Source organism: Octodon degus, unplaced genomic scaffold (genome assembly GCF_000260255.1).
Source record: "Octodon degus isolate 3935 unplaced genomic scaffold, OctDeg1.0 scaffold00093, whole genome shotgun sequence".
Classification (NCBI taxonomy): domain Eukaryota; kingdom Metazoa; phylum Chordata; class Mammalia; order Rodentia; family Octodontidae; genus Octodon; species Octodon degus.
This window is the reverse complement of record NW_004524669.1, coordinates 5,471,897-5,492,611: the sequence shown is the minus strand read 5'-3', so window position 1 is coordinate 5,492,611 and position 20,715 is coordinate 5,471,897. Positions and strand designations below refer to the sequence as shown.

Here is a 20,715-nt window from a genome sequence, read left to right as displayed (position 1 = left end):
CACACACACACACACACACACACACACACACACACACATTTGGTTGTTACAGGGTCTCACTACACAGCTTGGACTCATAGTGGTCCTCCTGTTTTCAGCCTCCCCAGCACTGGGATTACAGGCATAGACCACTACTTTGTGGCTGGTTCAGCCTGCCCTGGGTGTAGGGCTGGTGTAGTATGTGGTGCTGGACACTGAACCATGGTCCCTGTGCTTGCCTAAGCTTGCCTAAGCAGGTGCTTTAGACTGCTGAGCTATCTTGCTGGCCTTTTTTTTTTTCAGACAGAGTCTCACTATGTAGTTCAGGATCACTATGGCTTTAAACTCATAGTGATCCTCTTGCCTCAGCCTCCCAAGTGCTGCCCACAGTGTGTACCACCATGTGGGCAGAACCAGAGACTTTTACAGGTGGAATAAAAAATCCAAGGTGTTCTTTGGATCTGTGTTGTACCTTTACATCTGGATGGTACGATTCTTGACAGGACCACATCCTAGACCATCATGAGAAATTTTCTGAGCCAGTTTTCCAGGGCAAACTCCATATAATGAATCTGCCTTTAGACCAGATGTGCTGTGCACACAGGTTCCATGGTCCTGACCCAGGGTTTGACAAACAGCCACTGCACACTTACGGCACTTGACAATCCCTGTGGCCTTGGCTGGCAGCTGGACTTCCATGCTGTAGGAAAGGTTCCTGGACCCCAGGAATCCCTCTGGGAAGGATGGAAGGAGCCCCAGGCAGCAGAGGGCAAGTTTAGACAGAACTGAGAATAGCTATTGAGGACGGAGGGTGTGGTCAGGAGTTCTGCTCACACATGGATCCTCCCTCTCGTCCTGCAGAGCTTGTCATCCACAGTGACCCTTGAACACTCTTCACTCCCTCCTGGGGTCCACATCTCTTATGAATCCCAGTGTGGGGGTTCTGAGAAGGAGGGTAAGGTTGGGGACCGGGACCGGGGACAATGCAGCCATGTTGACATCAACCAGACGGTGAGAACCAGTTATGATCTGCAGGATGGAGGTGGGGACTGGGACACTGTGGAAGGTGGCAGATGGGGGCAGGAACAAGGCACGTGCAGAAGCTGGGTAGTGTTCCACTTGTCCTTTCTGAGGGTGTTTAATGCAGGGCTTCCTCAAGTATATCTGGAGGTCTTGTGTTAGCATGATTGTATATTGGAACATTTACTACCCAAGGTGCTACGCTACACCATCAGGGGCTTAGGCTCGTGTGCCTGCATCACTTAGTCTGGCTCCTGCCTGCCCTGCCCTCAGGTGAACTTTTGGGTTACTCTCCAAGCTACCCATTGCCTCCCAGAGCCCCATCTCCTGCGGTTCCGGGCTCTTGGCTTCTCAGAGGAGCTGATTGTGGAGCTACACACACTGTGTGACTGTAACTGCAGTGACGTCCAGCTCCAGGCTGCACACTGCAGCGATGGCCATGGGCAGCTTCAGTGCGGAATGTGTAGGTGAGGTCTCCCTGTTCCTGTACCCAACTGATTTCCATGATGGCCACCCTCCCCTGGGGCCCCCTAGACCTCCAGGACTCCTAATCACTGTACCCTAAAGTTTCCCTGATATGCCCAAGCCCTGCTCTGGAGCAGAACTCCTCCATTCTTCCCTGCCTCCACCCCTGATGCTCCGCTGGTCCTGGCAATGCAGCCACTTGTCTTTCTCCAGCACTTCCAAGAACCTGGGTTTTAGGGCCAGGGAGATGGCTCAGTAGAATATGTGCTTCCCTGGCAAGCACAAGGGCCTGAGTTCAATGCCTGGTTCCGCCAAAAAAACCACCGAAAACCTGGATTTAGCTAGGCATGGTGGCACATGCCTGCAATCCTAGCACTTGGGAGGCTGAGGCAGGATTTCTGTGAGTTTGATGCCAACCCAGGGGCAATAGTTCAAGGCCAGTCTGCACTACACAGGGAGACCCGGTTTCAAACCCCCCCCAAAACTAACAAAACAATACATCCGGATTTACAGGAATCCTGGGAGGCAGGTCAGGAACAGTTAAACATTGATGCAGGTCTCTCTTGTACCTTCTCTTTCCAGTTGTCTCCCTGGCCGCCTAGGTCGGCTCTGTGAGTGCTCTGAGGCTGACCTGTCCTCTGCAGACCTGGAGTCTGGGTGCCGGGCCCCCAATGGGACAGGGCCTCTGTGCAGTGGGAAGGGACGGTGCCAGTGTGGACGCTGCAGCTGCAGTGGTCAGAGCTCTGGGCATCTGTGTGAATGTGATGATGCTGGCTGCGAGCGACATGAGGGCATCCTCTGTGGAGGTACCTAGATCCTTTGGGAAAAGGGCAGGGTTAGAGGGGTCCTCTGAGGGCACTTAAAGACTCTGGGAATATCAGGCACTGGGGGCCTCAGAGACTCCAAGTTGGAGGATGTGCCTGACATATTTAAGAGGAATTTGGCACATGGCCCTGTGGTGGCATATGATGGCCAACTGTGTGGGAGCATGTTGTCACCCTGTGGATGGCTCTTTCCCAGGCTTTGGCCGCTGCCAGTGTGGAGTATGTCACTGTCAAGCCAATCGCACAGGCAGAGCATGTGAGTGCAGTGGGGACACGGACCACTGTGTTAGTCCTATGGGCGGACTCTGTAATGGACATGGACAATGCAAATGCAACCGCTGCCAGTGCCTGGATGGCTACTATGGTGCTCTGTGTGACCAATGTCCAGGCTGTAAGACGCCATGTGAAAGACATAGGTGAGGCTTCAGGTCTTTGTCTTGGGAGCAGACTGGTGTGGCTTGCTGAGCACTCTCCCCACCCTGCCGGCTCTCCCTCCAGCATGAGGTACTAGGGCCAGGGGGTTAACAACTGCTAGCTGGTAACCTATTGGCTCTGACTGGACAGGAACTGTGCAGAATGCGGAGCCTTTGGGACTGGCCCGCTGGCCACCAATTGCAGCATAGCTTGTGCCCATGCCAATGTGACTCTGGCCCCAGGACCCATCTTGGATGATGGCTGGTGCAAAGAGAAGACACAGGACAACCAGCTGTTCTTTTTCCTGGTAGAGGATGAGGCTGGAGGCCGGGTTGTGCTAAGAGTGAGACCCCAAGACAGTAAGTAAAAAATACAAGGGACATTCTTAACAGGGCCCCAGAAGAAGGCATTGGGTTGTGAGAAGTGAAAGCAGAGCTATGAATCCTGAGCAAAAACAGAGAGGGGCTACAGAGATAGCTTAGTGGTCTAAGTGCCTGCCTAGGCAAGCTCAAGGACCTGGGTTCAATCCCTGGTATCATGTGCTGGCCCCAAGACTGGACACGGTGGCGCATGCCTGTGATCCCAGCACTAGGGAGGTTGAAACAGAATCACTACAAGTCCAAGCTGTGCAGTGAGACCTTTACAAAATACAGAAAATTAAAAATAAATAAATAAATAAATAAATAAAAACAAGAGGTGAATGAGGCTAAGGCTCTGGGCTAACGATGGCAAATCTTTTAGAGCATCCAGTGAGGATGGCCTGCTGCAGAACATGTGCACAGGTTTGCTATCCTTGTGAGGACCCTACTGGTTTTCCTCTGCTTTGGTGACAAGGCTGGTAGCTGGACGTGGTGTAGATAAATGTCAACATGTCCTAATGTCTAGCCTGACAGTAGTTCAAGTTGTTTCTTCCCCACAGAGAGAGCAGACCACACCCAGGCCATTGTGCTGGGCTGCATAGGGGGCATCGTGGCAGTGGGACTGGTGCTGGTTTTGGCTTACCGGCTCTCAGTGGAAATCTATGACCGCAGAGAATATAGTCGTTTTGAGAAGGAGCGGTTGCAACTCAACTGGAAACAGGTGAGGCCCCTCCTGTCCCACTGGGCCAGGCTCTCCTAGCTTGGTCCCTTTCTTGCTGCTTCCCCACCCCACACTAAGTCAATTCTTCCTACCTGGGTACCTCCCTCTGCTAACTTCCTTCAGCTCTTAGGGTCCTGCAAATTTCTGGCTCTTAAGATCAAGGGCTTGAGGGATCCTGAAATTTGCCCTTATCCCTCACATCTTTTCCCACAGGACAGCAATCCCCTCTACAAAAGTGCTATCACAACTACCATCAACCCCCAGTTTCAAAGTGCAGAGTGTCCCAATCCCTGATGGGACATTTGCTCCAGGTCCTGCACTGAACAACAGGGAGATGGGAGGGCAGTGCCTAGCAGGTAGCAGCTTGACTGGAGACTCATGGCAGCTGCCATCCTACTTGGTTTTCAGTGACACCTGATGGGCAGCTTTCTGCTGCTTCAGCCCTGTTGTTCATCTCATACAGCATTATTTCCCCATCCAAATATGCAATAAAGTGTCTTACTCCACACTGCAGTGTCACTTTGCTACACCCTACCAATACTTCGGCCTGAGCTTTAGGAAAGGTCAGGTTCATTTTTCCTCTGGGCAGCTGAGGACAGGGAGCAGCCTGGGATTCACTTCTCCAGGCCTGGTGTGCTGGACTCTCAGGTAACACTACTCAGGTAAGCAGACTGTGTTGGCAGCACAGTCTTGGCTGGCATCTAACTCCATCTGTCCCGCTGTGTACACCTTTCCTCAGAACTGATGCCAACTTTGCTACTTGTTGCTCCTTGGTGGAGAAGGGGGAATTTTAATAGAGTGCTGGAAATGGAGCGATTGGTTGTATTAGGGAGCAGAAACAAAACCACTACAATCACAGTGAAAAAGCTTCACCGAAGGAGTCTTCCCAAAAAGGAGATGGAATGTAGAAAAGCCCCCTGCTTTTTATTTAAATATTCTAAATATATCACGAAGGAACATACACTGCACTTTAATGGTAAAAAGATACAAGTTTATAACATCTTATAAAAACTACTATTTAAAAGTGATCTTGTTCACTTAATACTCCCCTCCCCCATAGGAAAATAAGTATATTAAAAAAAAAGGTGGAGGGAGGAAAAGGGGGTATTGTTGAAGATGAAAGCCCCAGGGCTGAAGCAGAGGCATCTGGAAGAGGGTTAAAAGTTGTGGTGGGCTCCACTTATGTAACCCTTCCAATGCCATGCCATGGGGCACAATCAGTAGCTAAGTGATGACAAGAGAGGGGGATGGACGAAAAGATGGGGTGCTGGGAAGGGCAGAGCTGGTCAGGCCTGGTATAGGAACCCACCCAGAAGTGGGCACTATCTTTCCCAGGTCCCCCAACTGCACGTCCTGTTCTCAGAGGCTGCACTGGCTCCACTTCTCTGCACTTCAGTGCCCCAGAGGCATCTTTCCAGCTCAGGAAGTAGGCATGGAGCCCAGAAGGCTTTGCAGTGGTCCTGGCCTGCGGGTTCTCTGGGGTAGAAGTGGGGCTCCTGGACCTCTGTCACCCCTTTGCTTGTTTTCTCACACATCCACTGCCCCGTACACCAGCACCTCAACAACTGGACTAACCACCTGCTCCCAAGTTTCCCTACGCCCAGGCCTTACCAGGGCCAGTGCTGGTTTGGCCATTTGTACACATGCTCAGAAATTCCCACCTATCCATGCAGGCAGGAAGCTGATGTCCTTGAGGGCCAGGACACATTCTGACCTAGCACACACACTCATACACACAGGGCCACAGGTCATTCACGTTATCCTCTTCACACACTTACCATCCCAGAAAGATCAGCTCCAAGTGTCCGGGACAGGGCTCCTACTTTCAAAAGCATTTTTGGGAGAATAATTTTCTCAGAGTATCCTTCCTAGAGAACAGAACCCCAGCCCCAGCAAAGCTCTCTACTAGGAAGGGGGCTGGCTCACATGCAGAAATATGCCCCTGATTGCAGGGACCACATGGCGGATCCGAGGACCAGCGTGTAGGTTGAGGACATCAAAAAGGAGTGTCAGCATAAAGCTAGAACACATGGCAGCAAACATTCCTCAGCATTCTCAAAGGAACTCAAGAGGCCATCAGAGAAAAGCTAAAGGATGCCATGTCTCCTTTATTCTTCCCTAAAATGGTTCTACCTCACAAGAATGGAAGGTCTCTGCCCCAATCAATCCCTATAGTAGGCAGCAGCCAAGCGTTTGCTGCTGTTGCCTATTCCTTCCATTTTCCAGGCAATAAATCACACTTCCTGGAGGCTGCCATTTATGATCCCATCAACAGTTTGGGGCTCAGGTTCACCCAGTCTCCATGATTACTCTTATGACAGTCACCCCATTCTCACCTGTCAGGTGGTCAACCAAACTCTGGAACCTATCATAAGGATCCTTTCTTTAGCAGGAAAGAGGGTCTGTTATTTCACCTTCAAAAATTCACACACAGAAGTCCTCGTTTGGGTCAGAAATACCCTAAACACTAGCGTGTTGAACAGATCTGAAAAAACCCTTATTGAACAAAGCCCTTCTGTTCTCTAAATGTGTTCTCCAGCTCCTGCTGGCACCTCAAGCTCCTTTCAGGTGGGGTGGGAGGCAGCAGTTTTATGTTCATCTCCCTTTGGCCAAGGGTTTCGTTCAATAATACATCTCCTCCAAGCATACAGACATGAACACTCGTGTTTCATACACACACCTCATCAATTTTCTTGGGGTGGACATGGTGGTTTTGGAGCAGAAAGGAGCAAGTATGGTTAAGAATAAAACCTACATTAGGTTTTTCCCTGTGGTCCTTTCTCTAAGCAGCATTCCTCATGCCCCATTCTTTGTTGGGTGCAACAGCTACTAAGGAGGCCAAGATCTTGTTCTTTGAGACCAAAGGCCAGACCCCTATCTCCTCTACCTGAATATAGTGACAGGACTTGACAGGAAGAACTGCACCTACTGCTCAGCAGTTGTGTCAGGGGCTGCCAAATCCGTTTTCTAAACAGTTGTTAGCCAACTTAGTCCTGGGTTGTCTCTAAGAGGGCACAAGGAGAGAACTCCATTGAAAATGACTCCTTGCTCAACAACTTTGTCTGGCTTTAGGAGTCAATGACAGTGAGGTAGCCACAAACCATATCCAAGACCAATGGCCCAGAGAGAAGGAAAGGGCTTTGTGGATCCTTCACCCAAGTTTCCTTCAAAAGGCACTTGAGCTGAACTTTACAGGTACAAGTGTGGCACAGGCCATTACAACACGCATGGGCACAACTCCTGCTCTTCTGAGGTAAGAGGCACTGCCAAGTTTTCCTGGATCCAGCCCTTGTCTGCTACTTTTTCCTCGTCTCTACAGTGTATAAGAAGGCCAAAGTAAGTTTGGCTGCCATCCCTGATCCTATTCTCCCTCAAATAGGAGGCGAGATGCAGGTCTGTGGAACACTGAGGATCTACTGTAACTAAAAGCTCAATTTTTGGGGAGAGCAGCCATAGTCCCTACTTTGGACCAGGACTTTATACCTCCAGGTTACCTGCATCCACAGTTTACCTGCTGAAATTGCTTTTGGATAAACAAAAACAAAAGCAGAACAAATTCCCTTCCCCAGTCTTTTCCATTTCAGTTGCCAGGTGGAGTCCAAGGTTGTGGGAGCCATACTTCAGTCTTGGTCCTACACCATTAAGTCCCCATCTATGACCTCAGCCAAGGGTTCAGGGACTAGCTCCCTTACCCAGGAATGCTGTAGGAACTTCCCGAGATACTCATAGTCTCAGATTATTTACAGAGCACAGGCTCTGGAGTCACTGTCCCCTGAAGCATTCTTCTGGCCTCTTGGGTCCACTTTGCCAGGAGGGGACAAATCAGACGAGATGGTGGTGGGACCATCAGATCAGAGAGGGTGCACTCTTCAGTAGATTCTTCTGATCACTCCCACCACCCAGGGACCCTTGCACTTATAGAGAAAACTGCCCGTCGGAAGTCTTGGACTGGCACCCTTGGCACATCCGTTTGTGTCTGAGTAATCGATCTGTCCGAGAAAAACACTGTAGAGAAAGGGATGATTAAGTGCCTAAGAGAAATTTAACTGCCTGTTAATCAGATCATACCCTACAGAAGGCACATGTATGACATTCTATGTCCCTTCAGAATGTCATGACCATACAGTGGTTATGAATGCAGGTGTAGCAGCCAGGTGTGGGGGCGCATACCTGTAATCCCAGCTCTTGGGAGGCTAAGGCAGGAGGATTACTGAGTTTGAGGCTAACTTGGGTTATACAGTGAGTCCAAGGCCAGCCTAAATTCTAAGACCTTGTCTCAAAAAACCAAAACCAACAAAATAAATGCAGGTGCTAGAGCCTGCATACCTAGCTTTATCACTTAGCAGGGATCCCACGTAAGTTACAGGTCCTTATTCTGTATATTCACCTGTAACGTGAGGCTAGAAGTGTCTACTCACAACATAGCTGTTTTATTCAATGAACACTGCACTGGGGAGATAGCTCAGGGGCCAGGGAGATAGCTCAGGAGAATAAGCACCTGCTTGGCAAGCACAGGGTCCTGAGTTCAATCCCTGGTACCACACACACACACACACACAAAAATACTGAGTATCTCAAGCAGATATAGTTCTTAGAGAGACAGGATGGAGACTGAGACAAAGCTTCTCTCAAGGAAGTTTCACTCTAGTGTTGTGAAGATTTAGTGAAGCTTAAGACCAGAAGCTTTCTGAAGCAAAGCATTCAGAAAGTATGAGCCACTATCATTTCTTATCTCTTGTTCTTGTCTTATTTCAGTCCTGACAACATATTCCCATCAGATCAGACACTGATGCTCAGAGCAAAGATTCTACTTTTTCTTCTAAGCTGCAGGAGCTCTGATACTGGACTAAATCCCAACTCTGCCCTTGAGCAACTTAACTTTTCTGAATTTCAATTTTCCCATATCTCCCAATTGCCCCATATTTCCCCTTAACTTTTCTGAATTCTATTTTCCCCCATACAACTACCTTATGGAGCCAATATAAAGATTAATTAAAAAAAAATCTGTGTAAAGCATGCTCAAGTGTTTAAGAAATGCTATTATTATAATAGTCCTATGACCCTATTTTTTTTTTTTTTGGCAGAACCAGGGATTGAACTCAGGCTCTTGAGCTTGCCAGGAAAGCACTTATTCCACTGAACCATCTCCCCTGGCCCCCTATGACCCTATTTCTATGATCAGCTGCATATAGCCAGAGATGCACTTCACCCTGAGGTACCAAGTCTATTAGGCCAGGTGGCCCCCTTGTCAGATAGCAGTGGAGTGCTATGGTGAAGATGGACGATGTGTGAGCCTTACCTGATGACATCGTTCGCACTGGTAAGGCTTTTCACCACTGTGCACACGCTTGTGGCGTTCTAGGTGGTATTTCTGGATGAAGCGCATATCACAAATGTCACACTCAAATGGTTTCTCACCTGGCCCAGGTGGAGAAAGAAGTTATCAGGAGGTATATATGATAGGGATCATATCCCAGTTATCTTCCCAGATACCTATGCTGTCACGTATGTGGAAGCGTCCCCAAAATTGCTATCTCTGTGGCAAAGAGCCATGCACTCCACTTCCTTTGCTTATCCTTTTCCTCCACCTCTAATATTTCCCCTGGAAAATAAATCCAACTAGCCAGCTACATATCCACACAGAATACAAGCTATAGACTATCTGTCCCTTTGAATACAAGCAAGAGACTTACCAGTATGAATAAGGATGTGTCTCTTGAGGTGGTAACTGCTCCTAAAGGCTCCAAAGCAGTGCTCGCAAATAAAATTTTTTGGAATCTTTACTTGAAAAGAACCATTTTGTTCCACTACCACCACCTGGAGGCAATAATCAGGCATGTCATGTCATGTTGGTCTCTTCCTAGAGAGGATTCTACTCTGGGTTGACTTTTTGCTGCCAGATGAAGACTCACTCTGATGTGGTCTAAAAGGGCTACCACAGCCCATCTTCCTTAGAGTTAAGAGCACTTCTGGGGAAGGAGGTGGAGTAGGTAACCTGCCTTCGTCTTCACAGGCAACACTCTGGGAATGACCTCAGCTCATGCTGGCATACCCTTGCCATGGGGGCACTGTACAGACCATGCTCCTGACTGGTACCAAGCATGTTCTGGCAAGGACAGACATCAACTACCAAAGTCGACTCTGGCTGAAGTCAAGGGACATACTCTTTAGCTATGAGGAACCAAAGTGTTCAGAGAAAGCTCAGGGTGAGTCACAGCGGGAAGAAAGAGGAAGATTTCCCCAGCCCAAACTGTTCAGTTTGGGGAAGTACCCCATTACCTGCCTTTTTAACAGTCTTTTTTGAATGAGAGGCCTCTGCCAAGCTGTCGTCATCTTTGCGGCTCCGGGACTTATCACTGTCTTTTCGGTGTCCCTTTGAAGACAAATCAGATCTAAACTCAGTCTATTTCAGCACAAGAAACTAAATGCTGCATTCTGATACTTTATAAACAAAAGCAAAGTGTGAGTCCCAAAGATGGAGAGAAGACACTGATCAGCCTCCTCTCCTCGTGCCCTGGTCTTAAGAGCTGCACATGGAGAGATCTTCCTTAGCTCCCTGAAAGCCATTCACTCACTACCCAGCTGGATGCCCTTTCCCATTTCCTGAACAGAAGCACTGGGACTCAAGCTTGGCATCTCCTGGCAGAGAGCATCTCCCCGGGGCCCAGCTGCCATGAGGGACTCAAGTGCTGTACCTGGCTCGAGCACCTCAGCACATCAGGGCTACCCGCCCGCTCGCCATTCTCGGTCTGCTTGCTGGCGATCGGGCTGAGCATCATCTTCTTGCTGGCTGCAGTAGGGACCAAACTCACTCCCGCCAGGCCTTCACAAGCCAGCAGACTTGCCTGTGTCAAAAAATGAATACAGGTCAGAGACCTGGCGGGGTGGGGCAGAGTGAGACTAGTCTTACACCGGTACCCACACGTCCTGAGTTCGATTCCTGATACTTTTGAGACAGGGTCTTGCTATATAGTGCAGGATATCCTTGAGCTCACTATGTAGTCCAAGCTGGCTATAGTCATTCTCCTGCCTCAGCCTTGAACATTGGGATTATAGGCCTATGCCACCACACCTGACTACTTAAGGAATAATTAAGCAAATAATGTAAGCTCTTTTCAGTACCAGTGAAGAGTGTTCAGACCTTGTTTAGCCATCTCAAATACAACACAAAACAACAAAAAAACCCTAAACTCTCCTTATTAAAGAAAAAAAAAATTTTGGTACTGAGGATGTAACCTAGGGCCTCTGTACCAATTTACACCCCCAACCCTTTTAAATTTATTTTTTGAGACAGAGTCTTGTGATGTAGCTCAGGTCTTGAATTTGTGGCAATCCTCCTGCCTCAGCCCCCCAAGTATTGGGATTATAAGCATATGCTATGTGCCCATCTACCTTTTTAAAACACTTAAATTTTAGCCAGGCATAGTGTTTTACACATATAAATCTAATGATCAGGTGGCTGAGGCAAGAGGATTGCTGTAATTTTTTTTTTTTTTGCGGTACCAGGAATTGAACTCAGCACGGATTGCTACAAATTGGATGCCAGCCTTGGCTACACAGTGAGTTCAAGCCAGACTCTCTCTCTCTCTCTCTCTCTCTCTCTATATATATATATATATAATATATTTATTTATTTATTTATTTATTTATTTATTTATTTATTTATTGTGTGTGTGGCCAGCTCAGTCCACCAGGGGGCGGGGGCTGGCTGGCATGTGGTGCTGGGGGATTGAACCGCGGTCCCTGTGCTTTGCTTAGCTTAGCTTGTTCCAAGTAGGTGCTTTAGACCACTGAACCATTTCACCAGCCCCAAGCCAGACTATATATTAAGACCTTGTCTCATATGCTCCAGACGGACCTCAAACGCTCAACTATCCTCCTGCCTTAAGCCTCCTGAATACTGAGATTACAGGTGTGCATACCATATGCAGCTCAAATTATTTTATTTTTATTTTTTTTTTTTGTGGAACTGGGGATTGAACTCAGGCCCTTGTGCTTGCCAGGGAAGCGCTTATTCTACTGAGCCATCTCCCCGGCCCTTCAGCTCAAATTTAGACTCTGAGACAAGGTATTGCTAAGTTGCTCAGCCTGAACATGAATTTGAGGTCTTTCTCAGCCTCCTTACATAGTGTTGGGATTATAAAAATGTAATACCATGTCCAGCTAAAGAAAAAGTTGGTCAGGAAACCCCCAAATTTATAAAGAAATTCCTTTCATATAATCACTGTGTCTTGGGACCCCTTATCCCACTTTCAGGGACTTTGGAGAGGAAAGTTAGGAGTAGAAAACTCTTTTTTCCTTTTTTGGTCCCAGGAATCGAACTTTGGCCTCATTTTTGTTAGGCAAGTGCTGCACCACTGATCTACATTCATGGCCCAAGAGTTGAAAATCCTAATTCTGCTGTTTGCATCATGTAATCTTGGACAGGTTACCCCAACTTTTAAGCTTCAATTCTCTTTATTTCTTTGGTACCAGGGTTCCAACTCAGGACCTTGCGCTTGGCAGGCAGGCACTTATGCCCTGACCAAATGCCCAGCCTGAAGTTTCAGTTCTTTTAAATGCAAGATGCCTGTCATACTGTCCATCCTCACAGGGTTGATAAAAATTAAACTAAGATGTAAAGATGCCTAGTGAATGGCAGCCTTTTCATGACAAGCTCCAGTGGAGTGGGCTGAATATAGACAAAGGAAGAAGCCAAAGAGCTCCTATTCTGCCTGGAGGAGGAAGCTGTGCACGCAGAAGCACCTGGAAGAAAACCCATTACACTATAATCAGGCTGCCAACTTGGTGAGGTTGGTAGGGGTGTTCCTTGGAAGAAAGCTAGAAGCAGCTCTGAGGATGTGTACACCACAGCTTTTCTATCCAGAGGACTGTGACAGCCTGTGGAGCACCTTGGTTCACCAACTCAGTTCTCTCCACAATTCCATTGCAAACTGAACTGGACCAGAACAAAATCAAATTTCCCCAAAAAGTCAACAGTGAATTTGATGTGGTTTTCATTAAATTTGGTTTTCAACTAGAACTGCATGAACAATCAAGTCTGTGAACTGAGGCACCGTTATATTTAGTTATTCTGTTCTTCCAAACCATCCTCCACCTTCACGACAATACTTTTTTTCCTGGCGGCAGAGATTAAACCTAGGGTCTTATACTAGGCAAGCACTCTACCACTGGTCGATACCATTAACCCTTTTTATTTTGAGATGGGCTCTCATTATGTTGCCCAGGCTAGCATCACTTTTGATTCTCCTGCCTCAGTCTTATGAGAAGTGTGCATTCACTCACAATAACCTTCTTAACACACCAACGTGACATTTGGCTGCTTAAAAGTCTTTCGGGGCTCTATCTCCTACGAAGCCTCATTCTTCAATAAGGCATAAAAGACCTTCAGTTCACACTCAGCCTTATCTCACCAAGAAACAACTCTCCTACCCATCATCATCTGTCACCCCACAACCCCCATTTAAATAATTTGCTCTGTAACCATTGAGTGACCTGCAGTATCCTGAAGCTCTTCACAGCCTCCTGTATCTGTAAAGCCTCTGCTCAGTTTCCCTTGGGTGAATGGCCCTTTCTGCTTGTTTATGAAAATCCTACGCATCTTTCAAACTTGCAATTTTCTACTCTGCAGTGTACATAACTCTATTATCACACATTCCTTCAATCAATAAGTTCAGTCTCTACTTCGATCCTGTAACTATGCAAAGCTGTGAATATAAAAATAGACTATCTTTCTACCCCAACCCAACGAGCCTGGAAGTTCACTGGGAATTAAGACAATCTTATTCATGTTTGTATTCTTACCACAATGCCTTGCATGTAATAATCAATAAATTCTTATTAAAAAAAAAAAAAAACCCAGCAACAACAAACATTCACCCAACTATCCACCACTCCCTTATTCCCCTCAGCATTTAATGTATCAAACAGACAGAGTACATGTTGCTTTGCCAATGTCCCCCCAGTGCCTGGGATGCAGTATGGCCTACCTCCTTCATTTGACTGGAAGCTCCCTGAAGGCAGGGGCTGTGGCCTGTCTCCTTTCTTTCCTCTAGTTTTCCCCCTGGTGCTTAATACAGAGCTTGGCTCACTGGGGTTGGTCAATATTGTTGACTAAGGCAGCATTCAAGAGTGAATCTGCAAACAGGCTTCCCAGTGATCTTGAAGGAGGACTCTAGAGCTTTTTACCTGAGCCATGCTGAGTTTTCACTTAATGGAACCCAAAAGTTCAGGAGTTCCTTGATCCAGCTTTCCTTAAGACACTGTTGTTTGAAGAACTGTCACCAAATCACGGTAATGGCTCCTCGTCCTTTCAGTCCTGCTGCCATATTGACGTGCCTCTGTCTTTCAAAAGAATTTAGTGTCCTCCAAAGGGAAAACAGGTGTGCCAAGAATCCCTAGTTTCTGTCTTGCTTCTGCCTATTGTCTGAAGAAAGTAAAGTCTGTCAGCCTTGGTTTTCCAGTTAAATTCTCTTGATGAAGCGCTTGATCTGCTCCAGAAACCTGAAATCAGAAAGGATGGCAGGGCTCTTAAATGCAACATCCTCAGGCCACACACCGTGCAACACGCTGAATTTTTTTTGCTGGGCACTATGTGACGTCCAGAAAAGAGGACGAGTCAGGAAGAGCTTTCTAGGTCAGTAGAATAAACTGTTCTCTTGGGCAAGAAGGGGCAGCCAACAAGAGCAAAAGTAAGCGGGGCCTCCTATGAAAGAACTCCGCCAACGGGCTAGCTGCATGGATTTGCCATCTTAGGGCTGGAAGAAGGGGGCGGAGGCCCTTCGGGGATTTTGTGCCAAGTGGGCCGGCCCGCAAAGCTGGCACTCCGGAGAAACGAGCAGAACAGGGGTGGAAGAAGGCTCGGGGGCCATCGCTGGGTGCTGAGACGGTGGACAGACAGCAGACTAGCAGTGCCCCTCTGTGGCGTCCTCCAAATTCCCCAAAGGTACGAAAACCCGCAGCAGAGGTGAGGGTGGGCGGCCAGGGCCAGGAGCTGCGTAGCACGTCCCTCTCTCCTGCCAGCTAGGCAGCCGCAACACCGGCCACACCGACTGGGAAGAACCCGAGAACGCAAAACAGCGCGCCGAGGTGCGTGCTCGCGCCCGCGTCTCCTCACCGCGAACGCCCCGCTCCCGGGCCGGGGACGCGGCGGTACGCGCGAGCGGGCGGGCGGGCGAGAGGCGGTGCACGCGCGAGGCTCCCTCCCTCCGCCACGCACCCCTCCCCTCCCCCTTCCCGCGCGGCGCCCACGGCCTGCGAGCAGCTGAAACGCTGCCGTCCGCCCGGACGACGCTGCGCTCCCCGAGGCGCGCGCCTACCTGCTAGGCGCGGCCTCCCGCTTTCTCCCCTGCCGCGCGGCACCTCCTCCAGGCCTCAGCACACAGTGCCAACCCCGCGGCCGCCGCTACCCCGCCGGGACCGAGGCAAGTTTACAAACACCAACCCGGGGCCCGTTTCCCCGGAAGCACTTTCCCCTCCCCCTCGTCCTCTCTGCCAAGCGGCAACATCCACTTCCGGGCTTGGGAGCCTGGACAGGCGGGGGCAGGCTGAAAAGAGGTGAGGTTGGGGACACGCGGAGCGCAGCAGCTTGACGAGTGGGTGGGCCGGCGCGCGGGAGGATGGGAAGGGACGTGCTAAAGAGCCGGCGCGTGCGCAGTGGCGCGGGCGAACCCTGGACGCCATCTTGAATGAGGGCAAGAATCGGCCCGGGAGATCTCTAGGCGGTGGGGACTATTTCGGTGTAGGTTTAGTGCGTGAGGTAGTTGAAACTCCTGAGAAGCTGCATTGCTTTGCCTTTCATCGTTTCTAGGCCAGGTAGCCCAAGTATAAGCCAAAGTGGTTCGTACTCCGATCTTTTTACTTAAATGAGGGTTAAATGAGGGTTGTCATTCTCTAACCTTGTCGTTCAGAGTTGCTCTCTATAGCTGTGGGGGTCAGCTGGAGCGAAGTGAGCTTTTTTTTTTTTTTTTTTTTTTTTTGCAAAGCCCCGCCTGTTGCGTTCAACCACTATCGGAAAATGAGTGCTTTTTCAAAGGCAGTCTTTGAGTAGCCCCAGGCTGCCCAGCTCCTGCTTCGTAGAAATTAAGGCGATCTAGTTGTAGCTTCCTCCCTGCAGACCTGAGCTTTGTACACTTGGGGACATTGAAAAGAATTTTCTTGTGCTCTTAAGATTATCCTACAGTTGAGATAAAATGAAAAGAGAAAGAAAAGTCGCTAGAATTTTTTTTTTTTTTTTTTTTTGAGACATAGCGTTGCTATGGGAGTTCATATTGGTCTTGAACTCCCTGTTTAGTCCAGCTGGCCTCCAACTTGCAGCGATTCCCATGCCTCAGCCTCCAGAGTGCTAGAATTATAGGTGTGGGTCATCACATCTGGCTAGAAAATAGTTGGAAAAAACTTAATACTTTTACCAATTCATTATAAACATTAAAAAGTTAAAAAAGTTTCCCTTTGTTCTGTGTTCCTTATAATTAATCTTATCACCATAATGTACTCTATACCAGACTTCTGTTTATATAAAAATGTTTTTGCCCAGTGCATATTTATTGAGCATCTATGATGTGCTTAGTGTATTTTAGACATGTATGCCATTTTTCCCCACCCCCATCTTTGTGGTATTGGAGATGCCTCCACATGGCTAGTGCTCTAGCCCATCAGTCAGTTCACCTCCCTCCCCATGGAATGGTGAGAATCAAACCCAGGCTTTGCTGATACTAGGTGAGAGGTCTACCACTGTGCTGCACCCCCAAGCCTCTACATTTTAAAAATTATTTCGTAACAAAAGTTGAGCAAAGTGTTACATGATGCCAGTAGTCCCAGCTATACTCAGGATTGAGGCAGGTGGATAGCTTAAACTAATGAGCATGAACAATATGGTGAGACTTTCTCAAGAAAGAAAACATTGTAAAGTTGCACAGAGTTGTCCCAGGAGTGCACATCTGTAATCCCAACACTCAGAAGGCTGAGGCAGAAGGATGTCTGAGTTCTAGGCCAACTTGGTCTATAGGTGAGTTCAAGAAAAACATAATGAGATCTTGTTTTAGAAAAACAAAAACAGGGGCCAGGGAAATGGCTCAGTGGAATAAGCGCTGGCAAGTGCAAGGGCCTGAGTTCAATCCCTGGTTCTGCCAACTAGCAAAAACCAAAAAGAACTGCACACAATTCTTTTTTTTTTTTTACACAATTCTGATTTATGTTTGCTTATATAGTTCCATCTAATGAGCCTTTAGGTTAGTTTTTTTTTTTCTTTTGTAAATGATGCTATAATGAACATCCATATATAGGTTTTTGTTTTGTTTTGTTTTGTTTTTGCAGTACCTGGGACTGAACTCAAGACCTTGTGTTTGCCAGGCAAGTGCTTATTCTACTGAGCTATCTCCCTGGCCCTATATATATATAGTTGGTTTTTTGTTTTTTTTTAACATTCACAGATATTGCCTTTTAAATTTTAATAGAGGGGCCCGGGGAGATGGCTCAGTAGAATAAGCTCTTTCCTGGCAAGCACAAGGGCCTGAGTTCAATCCCCGGTTCTGCAAAAAATAAAAAAAAATAATAAATTTTAATAGAGTTCGAAGTTGTGATCTTCCTGCCTCTTCCTTCGGACAGCTGGGATTATGGGTATGCCCCACCATGCCTGGCTCTGCAAAGATCATTTTAAAAAGCACTGTGTAAAATAAATGGGAAAAATAAAGCTTATAGTTATCTTCAGCCATTTTAATGATGTCTATCCTTACACAGAAATTTAAAAGTTTTATGTTGTTAAGTCTGCCTGTGGCTTTTAGTTTTTTTATTAAAACATTTCCTTGGGCCAGGGAGATAGCTAGGTAGAATAAGTGCTTCCCTGGCAAGTGCAGGGGCCTGAGTTCAATCCCTGGTTCTGCAAAAAATAAAACAAAACATTTCGTTGTATTTCCTCCTGATAGTCTGATAGTTGTAGACTTTCAATATATATATATATATATATTTTTTTTTTAATGTAGTTTTTTTTTTTTCCCGATATCTGGGATTGAGCCTGTTCTACTGAACTATCTCCCTGGCCCTTTCAGTATATATGTTTATCATAACCACAACTTATTTTTGTATATGGAAAGAAATAGTGAAAAAAATCAGATTTTTTTAATATAACAAAAGACAGTTTATTTGGAGAAAAATATGGGGGAAAAAAGAGGATAGACACCTATCATGAGGTGATAGGGGGCTTCAGAGCTGAAAACACCAAAAAATAACTGCCTTAAAAGCAACCAGTGGGGCTGGAGAGATGGCTCAGTGGTCTAAAGCACCTACTTGAAACAAGCTTGGCAAAGCACAGGGACCGGGGTTTGATCCCCCAGCACCACATGCCAGCCAGCCCCGCCCCCTGGTGGGCTGAGCTGGCCACACACACACACACAATAAATAAATGTAATAAATAAAAATAAAAAATAAATAATTAAAAAAAAAAAAAAGCAACCAGTGTTATAGAGATCTGAGCCAGAAGTCAGAAAATCTGTGATCTATGGTTGCTCTATGCCACCTTTGCAATCTTGGACAAATTAGTTCACTCTTTGTAGTCCAAGAGTTAGATAAGAGGGGCTGGGGAGATGGCTCATTAGAATAAGTGCCTGCCTGGAAAGCACGAGGGCCTGAGTTCAATCAATGGCTTGAATTTGTGATTCTCCTGCTTCTACAGATGTGTACCAACGCACCTGGCTTCTAGTACTCTTGTGAGGATCAAATAAGGTAATAGATGAGAATAGCTTAAATAGAAAAAAAATCCTTCTCATATCTAAGTTACTATTAGTAAGAGATTCTTGGTTTGTGCAAATCAAATACAAGTGGAATGGAGCATTATTTCCAGCTTGCTTAAGTATTGTAGTTGATAGATTCAGCAAACGTGTTTAGATTACCTTTGTGCAAGAACCTGGGAGAAGTGACGCAAGCCTGTAAACCCAGAACTTGGGAGGATGGGACAGGAGGATCACAGCAAGTTTGGCAGGAGTATCATTACAAGTTTGAGACCAGCCTGAGCTATGTAGTGAGACCCTGTAGGGGGAAGGGGGAGACCCTGGGCGAGGGAAGAGGAGAGTGGAGAAGATGGAAACTAACATTTTGGGGGAGGCCTATTTCATATCTGGTGCCTTACTGAATGAAAGATACCCCCTTAGTCCTCATTACCCAGGATTGTACGGTTTAGAACTGGGCAAAACCTTCTGCTATAAAGAGGATTGGTGCCTTTACTAGCGTGGGGCTAAGAGTGTATAGATAGTCAGCAAGCACAGAGGCCAGTGTTGGATTTGTTGGTACTGTTTCTTTGATGCCAGAGATAGAGCCCAGGCCTCTTGCATACTAAGCACATGCTCTTCTCCTGAGACGCACCCTCATCAGATTCAGTGTTTTAAGTTTTCTTTTCTTTATGTGGAGGGTGAAGGTGAGACAGAGTCTCCATAGATAGCCCAGGCTGGCTTTGAGCTTATCATGTAGTCCATGCTGGCCCCTTAACTCACCGAGATCCTTCTGCCTCAGCCTCCTTAGTACTGGGATTATTGGCAGGCCAGTTTTGAACATTCTAATAGGCCTGATTGGAAGCGCTTTAGGGTAGGGGCTGGGCATTTAGCTTAATGGCACAGAACCTGTCTGGTAAATGTGAGGTCTTGAGTTTGATTCCTGGTACTCCCCCAAAAAAATACCAAAAAACGAAGCATCTGGGTGTTGATGGCACACAACACACCTGTAATTGCAGTACTCTGGAGCCGGATACAGATTGCTTTGGGTTCAAGGCCAGTCTGAACTACATGGTGAGACCTTGTCTCACCCTGCCTCAAAGAACAAAACAAAACAAAACACTTAAGAGGCAGTTACCCACATCCTTTTGCTCCAGGCAGGCTTCCCCTTCTGTGACCACCCCTACTCCATCACTTGGTCCACTAGTGGTATAGTGACTCCTGACCAATCTTCTACACATAGCCTCTCTTTGCCTTCAGGAGAGCCTGAGTCTTTTCTCCTGGAATAGGTGCACCAGTTGTGCCAGTCCCTGTGCCATGGCATTCAAGTCAGCATCTCCTTTCCCTGAAGATATCTAGAGCTCCAGGGTAGCAGCAGTACCTGGGGCAGTGCCAGGCAGGTGGCAGAAGTAGGCAGTCAGTGTTTGCTGAACAAGCTGAACTCTTTTTCCTCTAGGTGCCAGAGTGGATTATGCAATACAAATGAGCAGTGTCTGGCTCCCTTTGATACTGTTAGACCTTTGATGATGATCGGTAGAGAAGTTGGGAAACCAAATGTCATAGAAGAGACATTCCTCGAGTCTGGCAATGTGTATATTCTGGCATTCTTTTTTTTTATCTTTTATAAGAAAACTTTATTTTAATTTTTATTTGTTTTTTTTTATTTAACCAGTTTCAAAGCTGATTAATAGGACAGTTTCGATAATCAATACATTGTACATTGTTATCTTCTTAGTGGTCATCCATAGTACAAGAAGCAGACAGGATTTCCTGTCCAAACACTATTAGTACACCTCTTTCTTCTCATTGAATTAAGCGAAAGTAGCTGTATATTTTCCTAACTATTCTGTATATATAAATACAAAGTGATCTTTCCTTTGTATCCCTTTTTTTTTGTCCTGTCAGAGGTGGATATTCTATTGGCATCTATTATAGGTGTTTGAATTCAGCTAAACAATCTAACACTGTCTAGCAGTCTATAATGTTAATGGATTATCCTCAGAAGTTATTGACTTGAGCCTTTTACAGCTCATCGTATTAATATGGCTTTACTTTATATACCTTCTTTTTATACTTTTCTGCTGGATGGTTAAGACCAAGACAAAGCAAGACCTATATAACAAGAAATGTAACTTTTGTATGTGATAAGTTCAGTCAAGTACCCTCAGGATTTATCCTGTAGCCTTGTACCGCGCTTTGTAGATCCTTTGTCAGTGTCAGCCATGAGGATGAGT

General features: G+C 46.9%; 3 protein-coding genes across 7 annotated transcripts in view; 2 read left to right on the top strand and 1 right to left on the bottom strand.

Moving 5' to 3' along the window:
- Positions 1-4,484, top strand: part of Itgb7 (integrin subunit beta 7) — an 18,371-nt gene extending 13,887 nt beyond the window's left edge. For both annotated transcript variants that reach the window (XM_023722623.1, XM_004638006.2), the window contains 7 exons: positions 841-990; positions 1,273-1,466; positions 2,047-2,270; positions 2,485-2,704; positions 2,853-3,061; positions 3,622-3,782; positions 3,996-4,484. In XM_023722623.1, the coding sequence (XP_023578391.1) occupies positions 841-990; positions 1,273-1,466; positions 2,047-2,270; positions 2,485-2,704; positions 2,853-3,061; positions 3,622-3,782; positions 3,996-4,076 (1,239 nt within the window). In that variant the 3' untranslated portion in view covers positions 4,077-4,484. The remainder of the gene's footprint in view (positions 1-840; positions 991-1,272; positions 1,467-2,046; positions 2,271-2,484; positions 2,705-2,852; positions 3,062-3,621; positions 3,783-3,995) is intronic.
- A 207-nt stretch (positions 4,485-4,691) lies between these two features.
- On the bottom strand, positions 4,692-15,343 carry Znf740 (zinc finger protein 740). Of its 2 annotated transcripts, none has more exons than XM_004637873.3 (7): positions 15,101-15,343; positions 13,971-14,285; positions 10,478-10,627; positions 10,066-10,155; positions 9,476-9,599; positions 9,082-9,200; positions 4,692-7,787 (listed from the first exon to the last, which is right to left on the bottom strand). In XM_004637873.3, the coding sequence occupies exons 2-7, from the start codon at positions 13,977-13,979 to the stop codon at positions 7,698-7,700; spliced, it is 582 nt and encodes a 193-aa protein (XP_004637930.1). In that variant the 5' UTR covers positions 13,980-14,285; positions 15,101-15,343; the 3' UTR covers positions 4,692-7,697. The 2 variants fall into 2 exon arrangements, with proteins under 2 accessions (XP_004637930.1, XP_023578396.1); XM_023722628.1 differs by having other exon boundaries at positions 13,772-14,285; positions 15,101-15,188.
- Positions 14,510-20,715, top strand: part of Csad (cysteine sulfinic acid decarboxylase) — a 34,136-nt gene continuing 27,930 nt past the window's right edge. The window contains exon 1 of one of the 3 annotated variants that reach the window (XM_023722626.1): positions 14,510-14,727. The gene's annotated coding sequence lies outside the window, so the exon portion shown is untranslated. Of the gene's footprint in view, positions 14,728-15,138; positions 15,206-20,715 lie in introns of those variants that run through there. The other 2 variants (XM_004637872.2, XM_023722627.1) reach the window with 2 other exon arrangements.